The 25,148-nt window shown below is 33.0% G+C and overlaps 2 protein-coding genes across 9 annotated transcripts; both read left to right on the forward strand.

Annotated features, from left to right (window-relative positions):
* Window positions 1–14,902: 14,902 nt before the first annotated feature.
* On the forward strand, window positions 14,903–20,262 carry LOC120082223 (U-box domain-containing protein 5). 8 transcript variants are annotated; one of them, XM_039037503.1, is made up of 7 exons: window positions 14,903–15,016; window positions 15,272–15,763; window positions 16,245–16,320; window positions 16,811–16,996; window positions 17,582–17,689; window positions 17,863–18,986; window positions 19,198–20,262. In XM_039037503.1, exons 3-7 carry the CDS (start codon window positions 16,264–16,266, stop codon window positions 19,937–19,939), a joined length of 2,217 nt encoding a protein of 738 aa, XP_038893431.1. In that variant the 5' UTR covers window positions 14,903–15,016; window positions 15,272–15,763; window positions 16,245–16,263; the 3' UTR covers window positions 19,940–20,262. The 8 variants fall into 8 exon arrangements, with proteins under 8 accessions (XP_038893431.1, XP_038893438.1, XP_038893460.1 ...); XM_039037510.1 differs by having other exon boundaries at window positions 14,954–15,016; window positions 15,275–15,763; XM_039037518.1 differs by having other exon boundaries at window positions 14,999–15,016; window positions 15,713–15,763.
* Window positions 20,263–21,979: 1,717 nt separating this feature from the next.
* Window positions 21,980–24,805, forward strand: LOC120069301 (small nuclear ribonucleoprotein Sm D2-like). Its single transcript, XM_039021051.1, has 6 exons — window positions 21,980–22,127; window positions 22,527–22,575; window positions 22,692–22,710; window positions 23,984–24,061; window positions 24,160–24,264; window positions 24,359–24,805. Exons 2-6 carry the CDS (start codon window positions 22,571–22,573, stop codon window positions 24,473–24,475), a joined length of 324 nt encoding a protein of 107 aa, XP_038876979.1. The 5' UTR covers window positions 21,980–22,127; window positions 22,527–22,570; the 3' UTR covers window positions 24,476–24,805.
* Window positions 24,806–25,148: the final 343 nt, after the last annotated feature.

Here is a 25,148-nt window from a genome sequence, read left to right on the forward strand (position 1 = left end):
ATCTATTCCAATATCTTTTCGTTGGAGAAGAATTGTATCTAGCTAATAAATTTACTGAAAATACAATAACTGGTTTTGTATTATTAGCAAGATACATAAGTGCACCAATTATGCTAAGATATAATACTTCAGGACCAAGAAGTTTTTCATTATCATCTCAAGGTCGAAATATATCTTTCTTCATCTAGTGAATGGACTACCTTTGGAATGTTTAATGGATGTGTTTTGTCCATATAAAACCTTTTCAAAAATTTTCCTGTATAAGTTGATCGATGAACAAATATCTCATCTTCTAAATGCTCAATTTGCAAGCCAAGACAAAATTTTATTTTTTCGAGATCTTTCATCTCAAATTCTTTCTTAAGATGCCTTTGAAAGCTCTTTAAAAGTTTCAATTATATTTAAATCATCAACATATACAGTTATAATAGCAAATTCTGACTATGATTTCTTTATAAAAAACACACAGACATATTGAATTATTTTGATATCCTTCTTTCAACAAATATCCATTCAAGCGATTGTACCACATTCGTCATAACTATTTCAATCCATATAGTGATCTCTATAACTTTATTGAACACAATTCTCGAAAATTTGATTTATATATTTTAGATACCTTAAATCTTTATGAGATTCTCATATAAATATTATTATCAAGAGATCTATATAAATATGTTGTGACTACATCCATAAGATGCATATCTAGATTTTCATACACAGTCAAGCCAATTAAATATCTTAGTGTAATTGCATTTACCATTGGAGAATATGTCTCCTTATAATCAATGTCAGGTCTTTGTGAAAAACCTTGTGCAACTAGTCTTACTTTATAACTTATGGCTTCATTATTTTCATTTCTTTTTCTCACAAATACCCATTTTGTTGGATTTTATGTCCTAAAACTCATAGTTTGTAAAAATTAAACATATTCTATTATCAATAAAGATGTTATTCAACATTTCTTCAATAAAGGTATTGAATCTATTAATTACATTCATAAAGTCTAAATCCAATAAACTAATATTCATGACTATTATATGAATACTTGAACTTTATGTAGAGATATAGAGATGGATCAAGTTCGAGTAAATAGCCAAAACAGTTTATAGTAATATGATTAAGGTTGGGTACCTTATTCTGTTAATACTATTGAATGTGGCCTACTTTGTAGTTGTTACAAGTTGTTGTAAAGATACTACAAATAAAGTGATCCAGATTCATTGGGGGTATCCTATGCAATGAGTTTGTATAAGATCTGACTAAGAAATAAGTCACACTTACTTTATAACGTTGTTTATTGTTTAAGACTGACTGTTTCGTTTAGATGACCTAGGTAACTCGATCTTAATTCTGAGCTAACTATGAATTCCTATCTATTTGGGATTATCCTTAGATTTGCATGAGTGAGAGTTGGCTCGACAGTGCCGGCTTAATAAGCCTCCCATTTCAGGAATAAAACCGGGTAGATAGCTGGAGACATTGGGTACAAGACGAAATTCACGCCTACCCAATTTAGGGATAGGAGAAAGGTTGTTCTCTTAAGTACTGAATCCAGGTGTTGAACAAGGGCCCCACCCTCTCAATGGCTTGAGAGGGATCCAAATTAGCATCCAGGTCTTAAACAAGGGGCCCCACCCTCTCAGTGGTTTGAGAGGGATCCAGTTTAGTGATTAGATCATAAATCAATTTTTCACTAGAGGATCAGTAGAAACTTAAGGAAATATCAGAGGTAAAACAACATATGGACCCAGTCGTTATTATGAACAACCTGTGAATGGTCGACTTACTGATTATGGTTAAATCATGTGGACATAAATATATCTACAGTGAGGAGAATGCAACTATCGAGCTATAGTGGTGTGACTTGATAGTTAATGAATATTGATTAATTTGGTCTAAAGAGTTTTAGCCAATTAATCTTAATCGTTGGAGCTCATGATCGGTAGGTCCATAAGGTTCCTCTACTAGCTAGTAAAACATGAACATCTTGAATTAATAAACTGGGTAAATTTGGAATGATATCAATTTGAATTGTTCAAATTGAATTAGGGTTTGAATTTGAATAAGTTCAAAATCAAATTAGGGTTTGTTTAATTATATTTGATATAATTAACGTTTAATTTATTGAAATTAAACGAAATTGGAGAGTTTATAATATTTAAATATTGATTTAAATATTAATTGCACAAATAGGATTCATGTTTAAAATTAATTGTGTGATTAATTTAATATTTGATATTAAATTAATTAATTAATTAAATATGTTTAATTAATTAAAAATCAAATTAATTTCTAATTTTAAATTTAATTTAATAAATTGGATTTTGTATTTTTTAGATTTGATTAATTGAGAATTAATTAAATCAAATATTAATTAATTATAGAATTAATTAAAACAAATTGGAAATTTGAGAAAGTGGGTTTTTTCCAACTTTTCTCAAGTATGAGGTGCTTCTCATGCACAATCACACAATTCCCATTTGAATTGGGAAGTAGTTGTTGGCCATCAATGAGATTGAAGATTGTTGCATGCTGAGATCCAATAAAAACTCTCAAATTTGAAGAAGAAACGAAGGGGGAACTTGAGCTTAAAATAGTTTTCTGCTACTTCACCTTCTTCCTCACAAACTCTCTCAATTTTCTTCACCAAATTCACTCACATTCGAGTTCCACCACTCAAATTCAAGGCTGAGAATAGTAGAGAAGATCTCTTTTTGATTCACTATCAATTTGGAGCTAAAAACACATGAAGAGTAGCTTGGATTTGGGAGAAATCATCAACGGTATGTTCATCTTGAAACCTCTTCAATTTTTTGAAATAACATGCTTTAGAACTTAAGTTAAATGTAATTAGAGTGCTTATTGATTCTGTTTGCTTTCGTTGCATGTTTGTGTATTCTATCACATTTGTATCCCACAAGTTTGACACCTTTTAATGTTCTACCACTGGTCCAAAAACCTGGCGTTTTGAAAGTGAGTTTAATTCTGTCTCAATTGCTTCTTTCCACTGAAGTCAGTCTTTTCTATGTCAACATTCTTCAACAGATTTTAGTTCAAAATCCTCATTTTCAGATAAAATATTAAGAGCAACATTATACGCAAAAATGTTGCCAATAACTACATTAGTTCGGTTCCATCTTTTCCCTATCATAACATAGTTTATTGAAATCTAGTTATTATCGTTAGGTACTTCACTTTCTTGACTAATTCGACTATCAATCATGTCTAGGGTTTCTTCATGGATATTTACATCTTCAACCAAGTCTTTTTTACTATTGACTATTTTTCTTTTTCGAGGGTTTTTATCTTTGGAACCCACTGGTCTACCACACTTCTGGAGTGTTCCAAATTCATTAGTGACAACTTGTCGTATTGGGATATATATTTTTTATGGAATATTTGCAGTTGGTATATGTGGCTTAGTTGCTTTCTTTGCATCTACAAATGCATCTAATAACTGATTTCCTCCCCTAATATTAGAAAATTGTCTCACTAAAATGACAATTAGCAATTCTTGCAGTAAATACATCACTCGTCAATGGTTCAAGATATTTAATTATTGATGGGGAATCAAATTCAACATATATTCCTCCTAACCTTCTTTAAGAACCCATCTTAGTACGTTGTGGTAAAGCAATTGGAACATATATTGCACATCCAAAAATTCTCAGATAGAAAATATTTAGCTCATGGCCATAAACTAATTGTAATGGCGAGTACTTATGATAAACTACTGGCCTAATACGTACAAGTGACGAAGCATGTAAAATAGCATGACCCCATACAGATATAGGAAGCTTGACTTTCATAAAAAAATAGCCTAACAATTAATTGCAAACATTTTATAAATAATTTTTCTAAATTATTTTGCGTATGAACGTGAGCTACAGGATATTCAACACTTACCCCAATTGACATACAATAATTATCAAGAGCTTAAGATGTAAATTCACAGTATTATCGAAACGAATGGTCTTAATTGTATAATCAAGAAATTGTGCTCTTAACTTAATTATTTGAGCAAGTAATTTTACAAAAGTAAGATTTCAACTTGATAATAAACATATGTGTGACCATCTATCAGATGCGTCTAGTAATACCATAAAATATCTAAATAGTCCACTTGGTGGGTCAATAAGTTCAGATATATCACTATGAATTTTTTCTAAAAATACAGGTGATTTAGTTCCCACTTTAACTTGTGATAATTTAATTATTAATTTGCCTTGAGAGCAAACATCACATGACAATTCATTAGATTGAAGAATCTTCTGACTCCTCAATTGATGTCCATGTGAATTCTCAATAATTCTTCTCATCATTATATATCTTAGATGACCTAATCGGTCATGCCAAATTATAAATATGTTTGGATTCATGAACTTCAGGTTCATTATTGCATATGTTTAATTACAACATACTTGCATATGAGTATAATACAATCCAGAAGATAAATCAGGTAACTTTTCCAAAATACATTTGTCATTTGAGACAGCAGATATGATATAAAGATATTCTATCTTATTCTTTTGATCAGCCTCAATATGATAATCATTGCAACGTATATCTTTAAAACTTAGAAGAATTCTCTTTCATTAACTAGATAACAATGTATTGTCAATTGTAAATTTTGTTCCTCTAGACAAAATAATATTTTTATTTTTCCAAATCCTTTAATTAGATTTGCAGAACCTGATATTATATTTACTTTTGCTTTGTCAATTTGGAAAAGTATTTTTTACTTGTAAGTATTGTGTGTGTAGTTGCACCTTCTGCCAGACATAGATCTTCTTTGCTTATTTTTTAATCACCTAACATATGAAAATGATCTATGTTTCTTCATTAAAAAAAAAATAATTACAATTAGAAAAACAACATTTGTAATATACAAAGGTTAACATTAACTAAGAAAAAAATGAAGATAGATTTAAAAAAAAAAACAAAAACATTAAGTCTAGATATTCTCAAATTCAAAAGAAACACTTGACATTCCATCAACTGTGTCGGTTTTCTCGAATTCTCTTTCATTAACTAGATAACAATGTATTATCAATTATAAATTTTGTTCCTCTAGGCAAAATAATATTTGCTTTTTCAAATCCTTTAATTACATTTGCAGAACCTGATATTGTATTTACTTTTGCTTTTAGCATTGTCAATTTGAAAAAGTATTTTTTACTTGTAAGTATTGTGTGTAGTTGCACTTTTTGCCAGACATAGATCTTCTTTGCTTATTTTTTAATCACCCAACATATGAAAATGATCCATGTTTCTTCATTAAAAAAATAATTACAATAAGAAAAACAACATTTGTAATATACAAAGGTTAACATTAACTAAGAAAAAAAATGAAGATAGATTAAAAAAACAACAAAAACATTAAGTCTAGATATTCTCAAGGTCAAAAGAAACACTTGACGTTCTATCAACTATGTTGGTTTTCTCTTCGAGAGATTTAAAGAAGTCTGTCACATCCAAATTTGTCATATTGGATGGGTCAAATATATCATTATCTTGGTAGGCAAAACTAGCTTCCACACTTTTCCCTTTTTCCTTCAAAGAAGCTTGACAGAGATCAACTAAATGTTTCAATGTACGACAAATACGTGACCAATGCCCAGTCGTATCATATTAGAAGTATTTTTGTTTATCATCTTTTGAAGTCTTATCTTGTGGAGTCTTTCCTTTATGATCGTCATTTTTAGCGATTCTTTTGAAATTTAGATGATTTGAACGACCACCTTGAAAATAATAGTTATTTCTTCCTCTTCCATAGTCACGACCTCGACCACGACCTTAACCTTGACCACGACCATGATTATTAAAATTCACAGCATTCACTTTAGGGAATGGTGGTATTTCAGTTAGCTGAGATCCATGATTCTTTATTAATAACTCATTATTTTATTCGGCCATAAGAAGACATGAGATGAGTTCATAATATTTTTTAATAAACATTTCTATCGATATTGCTGCTGCATGAGCATATTGGAGACATGAAAAGTAGAAAATATCTTCTCTAACATATCCGCATCAGTAATTTTTTCTCCGCATAACAATAATTTTGAACTTATTTTAAATAATGCGGAATTGAAATCACTTACTGATTTAAAATTTTGTAGCCTTAAGTACATCCACTCATAATGAACTTTAAGAAGAATAACTATTTTTTTATGATCATAACTCTCTTTCAAATTTTTTCACAAGATACAGAGACTTTTCATTGTTAAGTATTCCATCTTTAATCCTTCGTGGAGATGATGACAAAGGAAAATAATAGTTTTTGTTTTGTCCTGACTAAATGTCATATTTCTTCCTTTAATTGTTTCCTTGAGGTTCACAGTATCTAGGTGGATTTTGGCATCAAGCACCCAATAATTATTGTCATTAATGTCAAGGGTTGCAAATTCTAATTTCTTAAGCTTTTCCATAATAACACTATCACAAAACATTGTATTTGTATTAGAAATTCAATATATGCAAAATAACATTTAATTTATTAATTATAATAAAGAGGAGAAAACGGCCTACATTTAAAATCTATCTTCAACAGAGGAACCGATAGAAGCTCATGTTGATAACGTGTTATAAAAATGAAGAGCAAAACAACGTACAACGGAAATAAGGATATAAAGAAAATATAATATTAAAATAAAATAGTTAAAGGAAATTATGAAAGAAAAATAAGAAATTTATGGAAGTTTCTCACCAATGTATGTGCTCTTTAAATTCCACAAAATGCTGCTATTTATAGGTCATTTGATAACTAGGATGTGATCTTACATGAACACTAAACATAAATAATTACAAGTCACATAAACAACATGAAGAATGACACATGGGGAGACAGAAGAGTTGATTTTTAAGACACTAAGCATTGGACATCTATTTTTAATATATATAATAAAAATATATTTCTTTCTCAAAAATAGATATAAATATTTTTTTTTGGAAAATATATAATTTTTACGAGTTTTGATAAGGAGATATGACGCAATAATAAAGACAAAAAAATTCTCAATACGTTGCTTCTAAGTTCCAACATAAACTTCTCCAAAGTGAATGAATTATAAGTCTAGTCTTTCTGAATGTTTATAGTTATATTGCCTAATTGATGTTTAATTATAAAAGGTATTTAATGTAATAAGTACTGGAACTTTTAAGTCTATATCGAATAATGAATCTCTAAAATTGGAAAATGTCTAAATAGGTTCCTATATTTTTAAATTTGTGCTAGTGGTCTTTAATTATATTCAAAACTACATTAAATTTCAAGTTGAATTTTGTATGCTAAAACACATTAAATTTTCAGTTGTGTGTCCAATAAATTAATCAATTTAAAAAAAATAACGAATTTAAACAAAGAAGAATGAGGTGAAAGAACTTGCTCGAATCCGAATCAGATTAAGCTACTGGATGCCAAGGTTGTTTATGAAGAGATAAAAAGCTTGTCGAGTGCCCCATGTCCTCTTTTATGCGTGGAGTTAGACGCTCGTGAAGGTGTTTCATTGCTAAACAACACGGCAATAGACCTAATGGAGATTTCGAACGTGGTTGAAGAAATAAGAAGGTTTGCGTGAGATTGGGAAGTTGTCTCATTCTCCTATTGCCCAAGATTAAGCAATTATGTTGCTCACTGCCCCGCCTTCTTGTGTAAATTTTGTTCATGAGAATTGCTCCTCCCTCCTTGAAGAGCTCCATGTTTTTTGGGATTTTTTTTTTTCGATGTGGTTATTGCATATTGGATACTATTAATTATGACTTCGTTGGTTAATTTTTTGTGAACTTTTTCAATCCTTCTTTACCATACGGTTCATCTTTTAAAAAAACATAAGAAACTTATAGATACAAAATTAAAAATTAAAAGATTTATCGTAATTCTTTTTGGTTAAATTTAAAGACTTATTTAATCTCAAAACTAAAATCTAGAGACCAGTAAAATGCAAACTTAAATGTGTGGAGATTAAAATGGTAAATATTGAAGAACATCCTCAAGTATCTTCGGAGAACGAGGAACTACATGCTCGTGTATGGTTCTAGGGATTTGATCCTTATAGGATACACGAATTCCAACTTTTAGACTGATAAGGACTCTCGCAAGTCCACATCAGGGTCAGTCTTTACTCTTAACGGAGGAGCTGTAGTGTGGCGAAGCATTAAGTAGGGGTGTATAGCCGACTCCACTATGGAGGCGGAGTACGTAGCAACTTGCGAAGCTACTAAGGAGGCCGTTTGGCTCAGGAAGTTCTTGACAGAACTGGAAGTAGTTCTAGATATGTCTAGGCCCATTACCCTATATTGTGATAATAGTAGGGCAGTGGCAAACTCCAAAGAGCCAAGGAGTCACAGGCGCGACAAACACACAGAGTGGAACTATCATCTGATCCGTGAGATAGTGCATCGAGGAGACGTGATCGTCACGAAGATCGCTTTGGAGCACAATGTTGCTAACCCGTTTATGAAGGCTCTCACGGCTACAGTGTTTGAGGGTCACCTATAGAGCATGGGGTCTACAGGATCGCCCACAATTGGACTAGGACAAGTGGGAGATTTTCTTGTACTGGGCTTTTATGCCCTAGTTTATTGTTTTGTACTAGTTATATGTACACCCTACTTCGCTTTAGGACAAGTGGGAGATTGTTATGGTTGATGCCCTAAAGTCTCGTATCCTGTAGTTTGTAAACAGTTTGTACGAACGCTTGTGTTGTATAATATATGATATTTACTTCGCATCTTGTAATTTACTCAGTTATGTTTTATTTGCTTTATCACAAACCAATAAACATAAAATTCCTGGTTATCTGTATGTAACTCAAGCATGTATGTGGTGACATACAAGTGGATCATGTCTTGAGTGATAATCAAAATGGTCTGTAGTATATGAATATATGAGGGAAACCTTATCTTAGTATCGCTACGGATGCGGCCCACATTGTGGAATGGTCACAAGTGTTGTGACTTGTCACAAATGGTCTGATCCTGATCATTCGTGTTGGGGACATGCGAGCGCTATACAAAGAGTTTGTATAAAACCTGACCACGAAGTGTTAATGTCTCGTTATATAACACCGTTCATGATAGAGACTTCACTTCACTAGGATGATCATAGGTAACATGACCTCAATCCTGAGTGAGTTGGGAACTCTTGCTATTGAGAGCGGTCATTTGATTTGTATGGGTGCAAGTGACCAGGTCGCCGATTCAAACCTACCATTTTGGGGATTCGTCTGATTTGGGAGTTGGGAACTCAGTTGCACAAGATGGAATTCACTCCTTCCTAGAGGCAAGGGTAAGTAGATAGATAGCTCCCTTAAGGGTTGATTCCAGAGCTTGAACGATGTGACGCCACATACCTTCGCTTGACCCGAGAGGTGTTCACACATAGTTGGATTATGTTGTATTGTTCATTAGAGGAATCAATGGTACTTAAGGAGTGAGATGTAACTACAGGGGCAAAATGGTAAATTGACCCAGCTATACTTATGAGTATCTGTGAAGGGTCATCGTACTCATGATTGGTTATATCCGATGGACAGAGAAATATATTTGTGGTAAGAAAAGTTCAGTTGTTGGTCTTCAGTGGAATGCCTGACAGTTAACAGATGGCGGATCTCGTGACTAAAAAGTATAGTCAACTATTCACGTACTGTTGGAGCTTCGAGCCAGAGGTCTATTAGGTCCCCTGAGTAGCTTAGATAAAGTCAAGAATCAGTATTTAGGTTAATTTGAGATGTTCAAATTGACAAGAGGAAGTTCGATTATATATGATATAATTAGACTGGTTAATTATATATGATATAATTGACTAAATGTATGAGATATATTATTTTGGAGGAAATTAGATATAAATATAATTTATATCAAGTAGAGGAGAAATTATTATAGTAGATATATGATATCAAAATATAAGGTAAGAATATAATATGATTATATTTACTAATTATTTAATTGGTTAATTATATGATAATTGGCCTAAAATTTCTCTCGGACGTGCGTTAGTGGGAGCAGCCACTTCGGTTATGGTAATCGAAGAATAAAATGAAAATTAGTTTCATTTTACAAAAGTTCGAAAGAATTGGCATCAATGTGAAAACGTAAACGATCGCATAGTCAAGAGCCTATACGATAGTCACTCAATGCCTAAATGATCGCACACTAGTTTATAAACGATCGCTTAGCTTTCCTAAACGATCGCATAGTGTGCCGTGTTTTCTAAACGATCGTCTACCATTTACTAAATGATCGCTTAGTAAAACCTACACGATCGTGTAGCTTCTTCTAAACGATAAGCATTTAGCTATACGATAGCTTCATTTTCTCTCCCACTTGCTTATCATCTACACGATTAGTTCTTTCTCCAACCTCTACCAAACTCACCAAAGACCACACTTTGGATTCTCACTCCGAGAATACCAAGGGCTCCATTTTGGTGGTATCGTCTCCACTGCATTCACTTGTTCGTGATTGATCGTGCTGTTACAGTCGATGCATTTGTTGGGTGATAGAGTATGGGTGGAGGTTCTTCCGCTACGTCCGAATTCCAAAGCTTGAAGAGCGTCTTCAACTGGTATGAGAACTCTTTTCCTTCGTATTTTTATTGTTTGAAGCATGCCTTTAATTAGTGTAAATTGCATAACTGTTTGTTAAAATGTATATATTGTATTTCGGTCACGGTGAAATCGGAAAGATCCGAACAAGGCCACGGATGCTCTTCGTTAAGAGATCCTTCAAATATAACCTAAAAACAATGACCTTATTATTTGCTCTTAAATAGTCTGAGAATGGGAAGAAGAAATTACTTGCAAAGAATTTGGCAACCTGTGTTTACACATAGAAATCACTTTTAGCAAGTCAACATGCAAGTAAACAAAAGTTTGCAGTAAACAAAGTTTTCTTCCACAAATTTGACTTGGAGACTAAAATAATGAAGCAACTTTTATGTCGTACAAGACTGAATCACGAAATGACTAGTCTCATTATATAACACCGTTCATAATAGAGACTTACATTTCACTAGGATGACCATAGGTGACATGACTTTAATCTTGAGTGAGTTGTGAACTCTTGCCTATGAAGATGGTCCTTTGATTTGTATGGGTGAGAGTAGCCAGATAGCTGACTCAATAAGCCTACCATTTTGGAAATTTGTTTGATTGGGGAGCTGGGAACATAGCTACACAAGACGGAATTCACTCATTTCCAACTATCGGAGTAAGTAGATAAATTACTCCCTTAAGAGTTGATTCTGGGGCTTGAACAATGTAGCGCCACACACCCTCTCCTAGCCCGAGAGGGGTTTGATCATAGTTGTGCTATGACTTATTATTCATTAAAGGGATCGGTAGTACTTAAGGAGTTAGATATAACTACAGAGGCAAAACGGTAATTTTGGCCTAGGTGTACCTAAGAGCAATTTGTGAAGGGTCATCGCATTATTGACTAGTTATATCTAATGGACATAGAAATATATCTGTAGTGCGAAGTTATTCAAGTACCATTGGAGCTTCAATCTACATGTCCACGAGGTCCCCTCTATAGCTCAACAGGGATTTAATGAGAATCAATTTTGGATTAATTTGAATTGTTCAAATTAATTGAGGGAATTACTTATATGTGATTAATTAATTTTACTTAATTATATATGATATAATTATTATGTATTTGATACATTATAATATAAAATTTATTTGAGAGGAAATAAATATTTGAATATGATTCAAATATTAATTATGTGAATTGGTTTTATAAATTAAATTTAATATAAATGGGATTTATATTAAATGCCATATATTAATGAGAGAAATAAAAACTATAGGTTATATTGTATTTGATATAATATAAATTATAGGTTATATGTTATATTGGATATAACATATAGTAAGTATATATTATATATTAAGTTAGTTAATGTATAATTATATATATTAAATAAATTGAAATAAATTTTAATTAATTTTATTTTAAATTTTGAATCTAAAATGGATGGAGTTATTTCTAACTCCCTCCTCCTAATATCTCAACCTTCTACGTGGGTGAGTGGTGTGTGATTGGCTGATTTCTTCTTCTTCACAGAAGAAAATACAGGAGATCCAATTTCTGTGTGTGAGACTTTGGAAAACCTCCCAAGAAAAACTCTTCTCTCCTCTTAATCACTCACTCTAAAAAAATCTAAGAGCTCACAAAACTCCTTAGTGATTCTCATCCTAATAGAGAATACACGAGGTTCTATTGTGGCGGTATCCTCATTGTTGGAGGTCTTTTGGTTCGTGGTAGATCGTGACTGGAGAAAAGAATTCGTGAAGAAGAACGGTTCTTCAAGGATAAGTTTACTTGAAACCCTAATTTCTTTTATGTTTAATTTTGATTGCATGTTATAAATTTTGTGTTATTGCATAACTCATGATCTGTAATTTTCATTATGTGTAAAATTGAAATTGGGATCAATCCACGTTTCCGCTCAGAGCCTTCATAGGTTTCTTCATGAATGATGTTGGACTTATCTTGACAACATAGATGGACCTCAATGACACTAGAGAAGATGAAGATGATGGGCTGTTGAGGGTGTGAGAGTTGTGTGAGAGAAGAGTGATCAACAAGGAGAAAGAAAGTGGGAGGAGATATGGAGGAATGAGGGAGAGCCTTGAAAAGAAGAGAGAATTAGGGTTTGGAGAAGGGGAAGGAGAGGTGGAAGAAAGGAAAAAATGGAAGAGAAACGGGAAAAAAAGATTTGGAGTTGTTTTTATTTTTTATTTTCTAATTGATAATTGGGGAAAGAGGGGAATAAAATTTGAGAGGGAAATGAAAATGGGGGAGAGAGAAAAACAAAAAAAATGAAGATTAAATAATTGTTTGAGATTCAAAAGACAGGGTCACCTGCAATGTCGATTTTAAACTGACATTATAGATACGCCTACAATGTTGGTTTAAAACCGACATTAAAGATCCATTTTTTTAAGAAACTGATATTGTACACCCGCTTGTAGTCTTTCCAACCGACATCAAAACCCAGATTTCTTGTAATGGTGATTTTTCCTAGGTCAATAAGACAATACTCATCATCGTCGACTATGAATTGCAAGCTTATCTAACACATTGATTCTCAAAGATTAACCCATAATTTCATGTTACATATTATAAGTTAATCCAAAGCATTCAACCATAAATTCCCAAATAGTTTGTCAGACAATCAAGAGAAAATACAATGACATAGCCATTCAATTAGATAAAAACTCATAACCAAGAAATATAAATTACATTAAGATAAAATTCTAAAAATTACAGAGTTCCAAATCTCTTATATTAAAAAAAACCTAGATCTTACCTTCCCATGATGATAGAGAAGACAAAACCCATATGTTTCTATCAATTATATGAGAAAATGGAGAAACTACAAGTGAAAGAGAAGAGAAATGAGAGAAATCGGCTGTAAGCTAGATGGAAAGAAAAAGATGTGAATGAAAGATGTTTTTTACCTAAAAAATGAGGATTAAATATATTGTACGCAATAGCACCACAACGTTGAGACCTTCTTGTCGAAATGTAGCATTGTGCTCCTAAGGGGCGCAACAATGCTACGTGTGTGCGTGCTTGATGAATTCCTCCAGAGCGTCGTAGCGCTGCACCAATTAGGTGTCTTCTGGAAATAACGTCAAGCACGGTGCTGCTGCACCAACCCTATTTTATCTGACTTGCTCCGTTTTACTTGCTAAATGCTTCGTTTAAGCCTGAAATGCATCCAGACTATCCCGAAGGCTCCTTATGTTCAATAACATGTGTAAGAACTAGAATAAACATTACAATTCACTAGAACTAGCACGATTTAGCCCAAGAAAGATAGCTCATTTAGAGAGTTATCGATGGTTTTTATATTAAACAGATAATATACTAATAAGCCACGTCCTATAAGGTTCTATTATTTCAAGTCAATATAATTAGTATCATATGTCTTTCTTTTTAAAATCCTACAAAAATACATCACATTGTATCAACTTAGTGTTTTTTGAGTAAAATAATTGCAAGAATGTGAGAACCTACTAACTCAAAGGAAGAAGTACATGTTAAGTACTAATGAGCCAATCTCCAATCTCAAAGAGAGTGGTATCATCTAACTATTGTTAATGAGATATGCATGTTTTCAAATTCACATCTAATAGTGTCTAAGAAGTAATCACGCTAGAGTGACCTAAGATTTTCTACAATTTTTTTCAAACATTTATTGAAGGATATCACCACAATGTAGCTAGTCCTTTTGCATTGAAATTTATAAAAGAAAATTTTAAAATAAATAGTTTTGTCTTAAAATAGATAAAAGAAAAATTGTAAAAATATTTTAAATATGTATCTTATAGTTATTTGGATATATACACATTTTATTGATTAAAAAAATAGAAATTATAAATCAACGTGACAGGTTTATTAAATCATGTTAGATAAATTTATCAAAATAAAAAATTGAGATATACTTCTCTTCTAAAGTTAAGAGATTCTATTTTCGAAAAATGGGAGAGTATAATTTTGTTCCCTCATCCTAATTCCTAATCCATTTGGATGGGGTTTTGCGGAGACCGGACCCATGAGGATTTTCTGTTTCATATATTTTTTTAAGAAGAGGAAATGACAGTGGGATATACTTTTATTATATATATATTTTTCTAATCATTCCTAGCGTATTTATTTTGAATTAGTAGGGTATCGTGTATACTTTAATTACTTTGAATAATGAAAGTTATTAATTTGTTTACTTTTTGTTTTTTTAAATAACTTGTTTGATATAATATTCGAGTTTCGCATGCAGCCGCCTAAAATTTTTTGTAACGTCACATCAAAATTTAAAGAAATGATCTCCTGTATTGTAGCTCATCAAAGCATTTTCCATGATATCAATTTGTAGCCGTTGATTTCGATGAACTTGATTGAGTCTGATCCACAGCGTATTATCTTTTCTACCTAATTAACCCATGACGATTTATGGATGACCCAGCAAGAAATGGAAACCGAGTTGACGATTTCCCTAGTAAGAATTTTCTAATTATTGAACCTCATCTTTCTGAATAGTGAATGAATTTGAACTTTCTTCGGAAATTAACTGCAATCATTTGGAGACTATCCGCTCTCTTTCATTTATTTCTGTTTCTGATGATTGTCCTTTTTCATGGTTGTTTCCTGATATTTAAAGACTCTGCTGTGGCAAGGAATTGTTTTCTGTTCATATTTAATTGTGGGGTTTGCTTTTAATTTGGTTTCTCACGTAATTATCTTACTTTATTAGCAGCGAGAACCCTTTTTCGCTTTTGTTCCGCGGTGTCAAAGAGCGCACTGACCATACTGAGAAACTCCCTTGGTGGTGCGTTATGCCTATTTCCTGAAGAAAGGGGTTTGTTAATACTCTGCTTTAAAGGGTTCGAAGAAGAAGATATATTGGTTGTACTAGTTTGCTTGTGTGCAAAATTTTATGGAACATTTGTGAAATCTGGTTTGGAATTCGAGGGAGATATAATTTGGGGTTATGGAGGCTGTTCTAATTTGGGGCTTTTTTCCTCCCCTTTTCCCTTGAAGCAGCTTGGAATCTGTTTGATATTTAGTGATTTTGAAGGAATTATTGGGTTCTGAGGACTGATTTTGCTTCTTTCTGGAAGATTTTTGGTTTCTGTTAATTTCCCATAAGAGTTTCTGGTGGGATTTTTGAGTCTTTCTCTACTTGCCTTCTCAGTTAAATCTGCAAGGGATTCTTCCATTTTGGTTCTGATTTCTGCATCTCAGAGTAAACTTCTGTCTCTCTCACAAGCTGTTTATGATAAAGTTAGTTCATAATTTGTTTACCATCTTTTCTTGAAACTTGTCATGTACCACTGAGGATTTGAACCACAACCTTTATTTTTATTTTTGCTAATTTTTGTTGTGTTGTGTTGTATGGTGTCGTTATTTAAGTCTTGTTATTTAAGTCAATGATGATTAATTACGTGGTCTAAAAGAACCTCCTGAAGCTGGGTAGTTTGGGTGTTTCTGTCCTGGTTGAATCTTTCAAAGTTCTTCTTCCTGCTGTGGCCCTGGTTGAAAATGATGCATTGATTGAGTAAATTGAAGCAAATAAAAACATTTAAGAAGTTTCTTACAAATTATTTGTTTAGATATTTCTATGCCAAGTCAGATAGGCTATCTTTAGAAATTCTATGTTTGAAGCTAAATCATTCATTGGTTGGTTGGTAATGCCCGTTACTAACTAAGGTTTTAATTTTTCTCAGAGTTGGTGGACTCTTGTGAATGGGAACTGATAGTACTGAAAATGTGGATGCAGTTTCAAATGTCCAATCCTTTAAGGTATCATTGAAATCTATAATTTTCTTTCCTTTTGGAACATGTGGCTTATGTATAGAAATGTAATGAAGCAGAAAAATGTAGGTTCTATTTGGTAATCATTTCGTTTTTTGTTTTTTGTTTTTGAAAATTATGCCAATTTTCTCTCAATTTCTTTACAATGATTTGCATCTTTCTTAAGTACAATGGTTGAATTTTACCAAAAACAAAAACAAAATTTTAAAAGCTATTTTTTTTTAGTTTTCAAAATTTGGATTGGTTTTTATACAATTGTAGATAACAAAGGATGAAATTTGGAGGTGGAAGTAGTGTTTATAGGCTTAATTTTAAAAAATAAAAAACCAGTAACGAAATGGTTATCAAATGGGCCTTAGAAATTGGATTATTTTCTAAAAATTATGTTTCTTATCTTATAAATGAATATTACTTTTTTGGAAGTTCTAGAATTGGGATCATACATCAAATTGTCTCAGTGCAATCCATGTCAATTTAGGTTCATTGTAGAATGTGCAATGAGTTAATGAAATTGGTTGACCGGGTCTCGGAGATATTACCAGAAATTGAAGCAGCTCGGCCTGGAAGTCCGGAAGGAAGGCAGGCGCTGTGCAATTTAAATGATGGAAAGATGAAAGCAGAGCTACTTCTTCAGTATTGTCGAGACTCTAGTAAACTTTATCTGGTGAGCATATCCTCTGAATAACAGACTTTTATATGGACTATTTTTTTTAGTTTCTCAAGGATTAGGTGGTTGCTATTAAATCACTAAAAACTAATGATTTTTTCAAGTTAGAATTTTTCTAAATTTCAAGCATTAAGAAAAGTTATAAATGCAGTTGTGGTGCATATACTTTTTTAAATTTCCTTTGGTGTCCTAATACTTTTGATGGTTGATTTTGGTCTTTAAACTTTTATGCACTTTTCACTTCTTTCCTTTTACTTGTGAAATCTCATTTTTAGTTCTCCAACTTGAATAAAGTTCCATGGTTAACTCCTTTGTGAAAATGTCGTTTTTTTTTTCTTTTCAAATTTAGATTATACAAGTGTTCACTTCCTGGACTCCGGTTTTATGAATACTTATTTATTATTAATCTAGCTTTATTAAACATTCTCCTGAATGATATTAAGGAATTATTGCCAATAGTGCTGTCACCCCTATAGAACATGCCATGCACTAAAATAATGCTTGTTGATGATTGAGTTCCTTTTTCTATCATCGACTGTGGCAACTATCGTTCAATTCATGATACTCGTATATTTCTTTCAGGCATTGACAGGAGATAGGATCGTCTCTAGATGTCATAGAGTGAGGACTTTGTTAGAGCTTAATTTGCGTAAAATTAAATACATGGTTCCTGTGGCATTGGCTCGGAAGGTTTGTTGAATTCACTTTCACCATTCCTTTTCTTTCCTATCCCCTATTTTGATCTCTCGGTGCAAGAATGTGCTCAACGATGATGTCATCTAGTATCACTATCCATATTTATCCATAGTCCAAGCGTTTTTGTGCTTTTAGTAGTAGGATGACAATGAAATCATTGTTTGCAGATCTCTCAAATAGCAGATGATCTTAGGGTTGCCAAATTTATCCTCGACTTATCTGAAGAAGAGGCTTGGAAGGCTATGCGAGAATTGCTGAAGCTAGGTGCTTCGCCTCCAGATGAACTGGAAAATTCTGAAATCAAGGCTCTTAAAATTGCTGCTTTGAGGCTTAATATTTCATCATCCAAGGAAATGTTGTTCGAGAGACGATCAATCAGAAAACTATTAGATGATGTTGGTCATGACGATCCCCCAAAAAAGAAGATTTTGACATACCTCCTATATCTTTTGAAGAAGCATGGGGAGTTGATACTGCAAGAAATCAGAGAAACCCAAGCTGATAGTTCTAGTAGTAACGGATCTGGGGAAATTAAAGCTAATTTGAGACACAGAAATTATGCTTCTCAGGCTGACATAATACTCAATAGGGCCATCCCCCCTGAGGAATTTAAGTGCCCCATATCAATGAGATTGATGTATGATCCCGTTGTAATTGCATCTGGAGTGACGTATGAGAAGGTGTGGATAGAAAAGTGGTTTGCGGAGGGTCGTGATACATGCCCGCAAACCAAAATGAAACTAACCCGTTTTTCAATGACACCTAATATTGATCTGAAGAATTTAATTAATAAATGGTGCATAAAGTTTGGAGTCACGATTCCTGACCCAAGCGTGGAACCAGAATGCCCTGAGGTTTGGGAGAATTCCATTGCTAGCTTTGGAAGTTCAATGAATGATATACGTCTACCCATTGATTTCAGCAATATGTCACTTGGAGGTCTTGATAATAGTTACTATCCAGGTTTATTGAGGCTCAATGGTGGCAATGAATTGGCTATCAAGTTTGGGCAGAGTAAAGATGATGATCTGCAAAAGTTTCAATCTGATTCAAATGCTGAGGAAATAGACTTGGAGTTTCCATCTACCATTAGTGAGCTTTCATGGGAATCAAAATGCAAGGTTATGAAAGATATGAAAATTGCCATCAACAAAAATGGAGTTGGTCTGACCTTATCTGAAACCGTCATGGATCAACTTGCCTTATTTTTAAAGGATGCATGTGATCAGCAGGATTCCGAAGCTCAGAAAAATGGATCTGAGCTATTTCTTTCACTTGTGAGAAGAAGCAGGTAATTTTTTGCAATATTCCGGTATCTTAGTATTCACATCTTTAAGAGCAGCTAGCACTTTTTGCTTTTATTTTCTTTCAACCCATTAATTTATCATAATTATATATTTTGATGTATCATTCATGTTTTTCAGTTTTAAGCTCCTTATTAGATACTCTTTGAATCACACATCTTTTACGGAGTAGTGCTTGATCGTTTGACCTTATTGCAGGTCAAATAAACTGAGTGTTCCTGAGAAGGTTCTGACATCGTTGGCTAGTTTACTGAATTCAGAAGTGAACTACGAAGTTCTTGCCATTTTAGAAGCAATATCTGGCCACAGCAAATGTAGCTCTAATTTTGTCACATCCGGTGTCCTCGCTTCATTGGCTAAGTACCTTGACTCAGAGATCGAAATCTTGCAAGAATTTGCCATTAAAACTTTATACAATTTGTCCACAAACAGCGACATCTGTTCCGACATCGTATCATTGGGGTGCATCCCGAAACTAGTTCCCTTGCTAAATTATGACAATCTCTCAGGCAAATGTATATTTATCCTGAAAAATTTGTGCCACACGGAAGAGGCAAGAATTTCTGTTGTTGGAACTAGTGGCTGCATTAGCTCCATTGCACAACGTCTGGGGATGGGCAGTCTTGAAGACCAGGAGCATGCAGTTACTATCCTCCTTTCGTTATGCTCTCAACGAGTTGAATATTGTGAGTTAGTAATGGAGGAAGGTGTGATACCTCCTCTTAGCACTATCTCTATGAAGGGGAGTGAGAAAGGAAAAGCGGGTGCCACTGAATTACTCCGACTTCTAAGAGACGTTCAGGATAACGAGCCTCAAGAATCTTGTGTTTCTGAACCTCCATCTTTGTACGACCCCCCATGCAGCTCTGAGCAAAGAAAACCGAGCAAGAAGTCTGGATTTCTTGGAATATTCTCAAAGCGCAATCCTCGAAAGAAATAGTAACTGTTGTCTCGTCTTGAGCTTGTTTTTTGACCTTGGGAAAGCTGTGCAAAACTGCATCTGATATTCTTATTCTAAGTTGTAAACATGATTCTGGGGAAGGGCTAATATATATGTATATGTAATTAGTGTCTATAATCAATCATGTACATTTGTTTTCTGTAGGGAAGGGTTCAGATATTGGTTTCAGCAGGTAGGCCTTAGCTTATTCATTTGGCAGTTTATTGAAATTTACTGAAGCCCCTTGGCTTTGGACTAAGAGTGTGTTGTATTGTATATAACTTTAAGAAGGCTAAAGAGGATTTGTCTTTCTCTATAACTAACTTGCCCTTGGCAGAGAGGTAACTTGGGTCTTAGGGGCTCTTTCAAAACTTACTAGTACGCGTTGCAGTTTAGAAATATTTGTATTGATGAGTCCAGAAGCTTAGAAATAATGAAAATTAATTTTCTGCTTATGTCACAATTCATGTAGTATTAAACAACGTTGAATTAGTTATTACGGTTGCAGATTCTCACCCATTGTAAATTATTGGATCACTAACGTGATTTTAAAGTGCATTGTGTTGGTTGAGAAATAGTTTCACATTGTTCAGTGGTATGTGGCGTTAACAGAAGGTTGATTTTCATTGTTTTAAAGATCCGAGTCATAATTAGAGTTGGGTCATCTATACAAAAGATTGATAGCAGTTTAATGGTAAGATAGTCACTTGGCTTAATGGTGTAGCTCTCCTTACCCTCTTCCTATACATATGTGTACGTGATTTTGACCTTTTTCTAATAGAGATATTTTCAGAATATTATTATTTTTCATCCTTGAGTTTTCAATTATTTGTGTGTTTGCTCTTTAATTTTTCAAATTGGCTATTTTCAAGAATAAGTTTAAATAGTTATTCAATATCAATTTCTAAATTAACTAAAAAAGAGATTACTCTACTGACAAAATCATTAAATTTAATTAAGAAAATTGATTTGACGTTAGATGTATAATAGATCTTTTTTAAGGATCTATCTGATAAAGAATTGAAAACTCTAAATTCATTAGACAAAATTAAATGTCAAGAAACTTATTTGAAATATGGAGGACTATACTAAAAAAAAGTTTTTGTACTTCTAACAAAAAAATTGTGTCCAAAATGAGATTCACCTAGTCTCTTCAAAATAAGTTTTTTCTAATATGTGTAATGTTAATGATATTTTTTCCAACAAATGTAAGTTATTCCTTTAATTTACCTTGAATGAAACTATTTGGGATGTTACACGACCTAACATTTCTTTGCATAAATAAAAATTTACCTACTTTTTTAAAACAAGGTTTTCTAACCTTTTGTCACCAAGCCCTTTTTCGATGTTTTTCCTCTTCTTGCTCTAGTTCTAATTCTAGTATTTGCTCTAGCTTATTTTCTCGCTCTAGTTCTAGCTTACCTTCTAGTTGTTGTTATAGTTATAGTTCTTATAGTGCTTGTTTACTTTGCTCTTGCCTTCTACATCTGATTCATTTGGTATCTAGAAAAACTTCATTTGTTACTAACCTTCGCACGTTATTGAAGCAAGAAAAAGCTACCCTATTCGTCATTATCATTGTATTCCAATGACCAAATACAGGGAAAAGAACGTCGAAGATGAAATATAGAGAAGTGATCTAAAAAAAGACAAGAGAGGAAGATTTAGAGAGAAAAGGAACGAGAGCTAAAAGAGAATGAAAGAAAATAATATATATATAATTGTTTTCAAATATAGAAAAATGAATAAAAATATTTACAACTATAGTAAAATGTTATCGTATATCATTGATAGACTTTAACATTTTATTTATTTGAAAATATTTTCAGTCATTGTACATTCAAAACAAATTTCCAATGGATAACCTACATCTATCAAATAATCTTTATCCTTTTTAAAAAATAGAAATATAAATTATATTATATATAATTGAAAAAAAAATTAATAGACGCGACACATCTTATAAATTTGTGATTTAATCTGTATATTTTAAAACAAAAACGCAAAAAACTTCGCGTTTAGGGTTTTTCATTTTTTTTTTAAAAAAAAGAGTAAAATGAACATATATTTTCCTTGCCCGAACCATTTTCTCCTGGTCATCTTCTCCTTCGATCTTCTTCGTTATTCTTCGCCACTTCGCCGCCAACCTCGCCCTTGCCTTCTCCATCGGTCTTATTCTCCGCCTCCGGTAAGCTCTCTGTCGGTTTCTCTTTCTCTCTCTCCATGTCAGTCCTAACTTGGTTCTCCTCTCTCCATCTCACTCTTAGTTCCGTTTTATAATTAGTTTTTCTCTCTCTTCTTTTAGTTGCACTGTTTCCTCCTGCTGAATTTCTGTTGCAGTTTCCCCATTATGCGTTCTTAAGATATTGCATCTGACTGAATGCTATGCACTGTAGTCATTGAAGAGTTAATATTCTCGTTGTGTATTTCTCTTGAACAATTTAACCTAGACTGTGGTTTCTCTGGAGCATGATGTTCTTTAGGGTAACTTTAGGCACATACTGTTTATGAAATTATGCTGCTCGGTTTGTAATTACTGTTATTCTTTCTATGTGCTTATGGTCATATATTTTTCATGTATTCTCAGCCTCACTCCAAGGACATTGCTGAAGATCTACCTCCGGTTACAAGATGAGGTATTATGTTTTTCGGTATTTGCATACTTCTTTGTTCACACAGCTTAGTATCCTATTTGTTGATTCTTACATACTAATGGCTTTCGTGTTCTCCTCTTTTTTGTCTTCAATTGCAGCCGACCAATGGAGGAAGATGTAAGTTCCTTCAGTCTTTTATGCCAGTGCTTTCATCCAATAAATGTTGCCTAATTCATCCATCCTTCATCTTAGCACAAGTGTTAATGAATCATGTCTTACTCTTGAGTCATTACAGAAGTATTTCATTGTATCATATCTGTAGCTCCTGTTTCTTCTCATTTACACAATTCTTTTAAGTTGGAAGACAATGTTATCATTCATACCGAAAAACTATTATCTTTCTTTCTAATATTTAATGAGCCCTTGGACCAGCTTGTTTCTACCTCTGCTAATGTCCATGAGGCAACTATTCGACTCTTTCTTTTGAATCTATTAATATTGGATAACATTTTGTCATGTTTTTAGTTAATTTATTTATCTTTTAAGCCTTTAGTTAAAAAGGTCAGCTTCAAGTCAATTTTAAATATAAACCAACTTGTGCAGGTTGAATGATATTTTTATATATTCAGTTCATGCTTGAAGACGTGATGTTTTTTGAAGTTATGATTTGTAGTTATCTAAATAAAAAACCATTCAAAAAGTTTACCTGGCCTTTGTTATTTGTACCAGGGAGGCCAGATATTTGTGATGCTTTAGTTTTGCTTTTTATGAGTATGAAGTATGTAAAATTTCTCTAGTAGAGCAGTACCAGTTCGATGTTGGGAATTAGTTGGTAGTTGGTTTTTAAGAACAGTTTATTATTTTTAATATCATAATTATTATTACTTCTTTTTTAAAAAAATCTATTTGTTTCTGTTAAAACTTAAATGTGAAATTGCTGCTACTTTTGGGTGCTATGGTTGGCAAGAAACAATATGATTTTTTAAGACTAGTTATTACCTTTTGGAGTAAAACTGATGATCTTTAGATTCAGTTCTGTTTTCTCTTTCAACTTTGTTTCTATGGTTGGTTATTGTATTTTTCGCTATCTATTTGATGATCGTTTACCAATTTCTTACTCTTTTGCATTCTACTTATGAGAAAAAGTTACGTTTCTAATTAAAAAGAAAGATAACTACAACTTTTCCATAAAGCTTATTTCTTTTAATATATAAGTGACTATATAGGTTCTGTTTCCTTTTTTTCCCCTTTGTAGTGTTAGGTTAATGTTTTATTTCTTTGGGAATCTTTTTTTTTAAATTTATCCAGTCCCCCTTCCCTAGTGCGTTCATTTCGGGTCATAGTGCAAAATCCTTGAACTTCGTGTGTTCTGTTTATTTTTTGACTTCCAACTTTACTGAAGTGTTTCTGCAAACTAGATTATGAAGTACTTACTTTGAATCCTCTGCAGGCTGGCAAGAATGAAGAAGAGGAATTCAACACCGGTCCACTTTCAGTTCTCATGATGAGTGTTAAAAATAACACTCAGGTAAGCATTTGTTTGTGTGTTTATCAGTTGCGCTTTGTAAATCACCGGCATAACTTTTCAGGTGAACGATATTTATATGCTTTGTACCTCCTTGACAGGTTCTCATAAATTGTCGCAATAATAAGAAGCTTTTGGGACGTGTAAGGGCCTTTGACCGGCATTGTAATATGGTTCTGGAAAATGTTAGAGAGATGTGGACTGAGGTTTGTTTTATTGATGTGTGCTTACTGCTTACTCTTTTCCTTGCTTTGTATAGACTCAAGAGTCTCGTATCTTATTTCTCATTACTATGACTAGGTACCAAAAACTGGGAAGGGAAAGAAAAAGGCTCAGCCTGTTAACAAGGACAGATTCATCAGTAAGATGTTCCTGAGAGGAGACTCAGTCATTATCGTTCTTAGGAATCCCAAGTAAGAAGCGTTGGCCATCTCATAATATGTTCAGTTCAAATTCTTGAGTTGACTCCATTCGCCTACCAATCTTCTTGCTTGTCGTTCTCCCTGTGATAAACATCAAACTTTCATTTGATAGCCTGACCTTCTGCTAAGTTTGGAGCTATCTATATCAGCTTCTAGTTTTTCTTTTCCTGGAAACCATTTACCAAATACTGTAACTCTAGAAAATGTATCTGTTTAGGTATCGGAGGTTATTTAGTAGAAATGCAATCTGTTTTTAACGTGTGTATGGAATAGAGTTTATCTTTGCGAATGGATAGTGAGTATATTGGCTGCGTTTGTTTTTCTATGACCTTTTCATATTTTGTTATTGATTTATGAAGTGCTTGGAAGTCTTGATACATATTAACAATAAAGACTTTAGAAGAAATTTCTTGTCTCCCCTTGGATTGTAATGAAGGTTGTTTTCCTGCTAATTCACATCAAGTAACTCTTTGCAGTGACTTGTTTATAAGTGTTAACAATTGGTTTTATTGAATGGTGATGGTCTGATTTGTTATATATACGAGTTTAGTTCATCAAGTTAATAGTGAAAGTGAGTTTTAGTCGAAATGATCTCTGAGTTTGGTTTTGATTTAAGCTTCTTGGTCTTTAAGCCTATTAGACACTAGTTTTGTTTTTGTTTTTGCTTT

Source organism: Benincasa hispida, chromosome 1, assembly GCF_009727055.1.
Source record: "Benincasa hispida cultivar B227 chromosome 1, ASM972705v1, whole genome shotgun sequence".
Taxonomy (NCBI): Eukaryota; Viridiplantae; Streptophyta; class Magnoliopsida; order Cucurbitales; family Cucurbitaceae; genus Benincasa; species Benincasa hispida.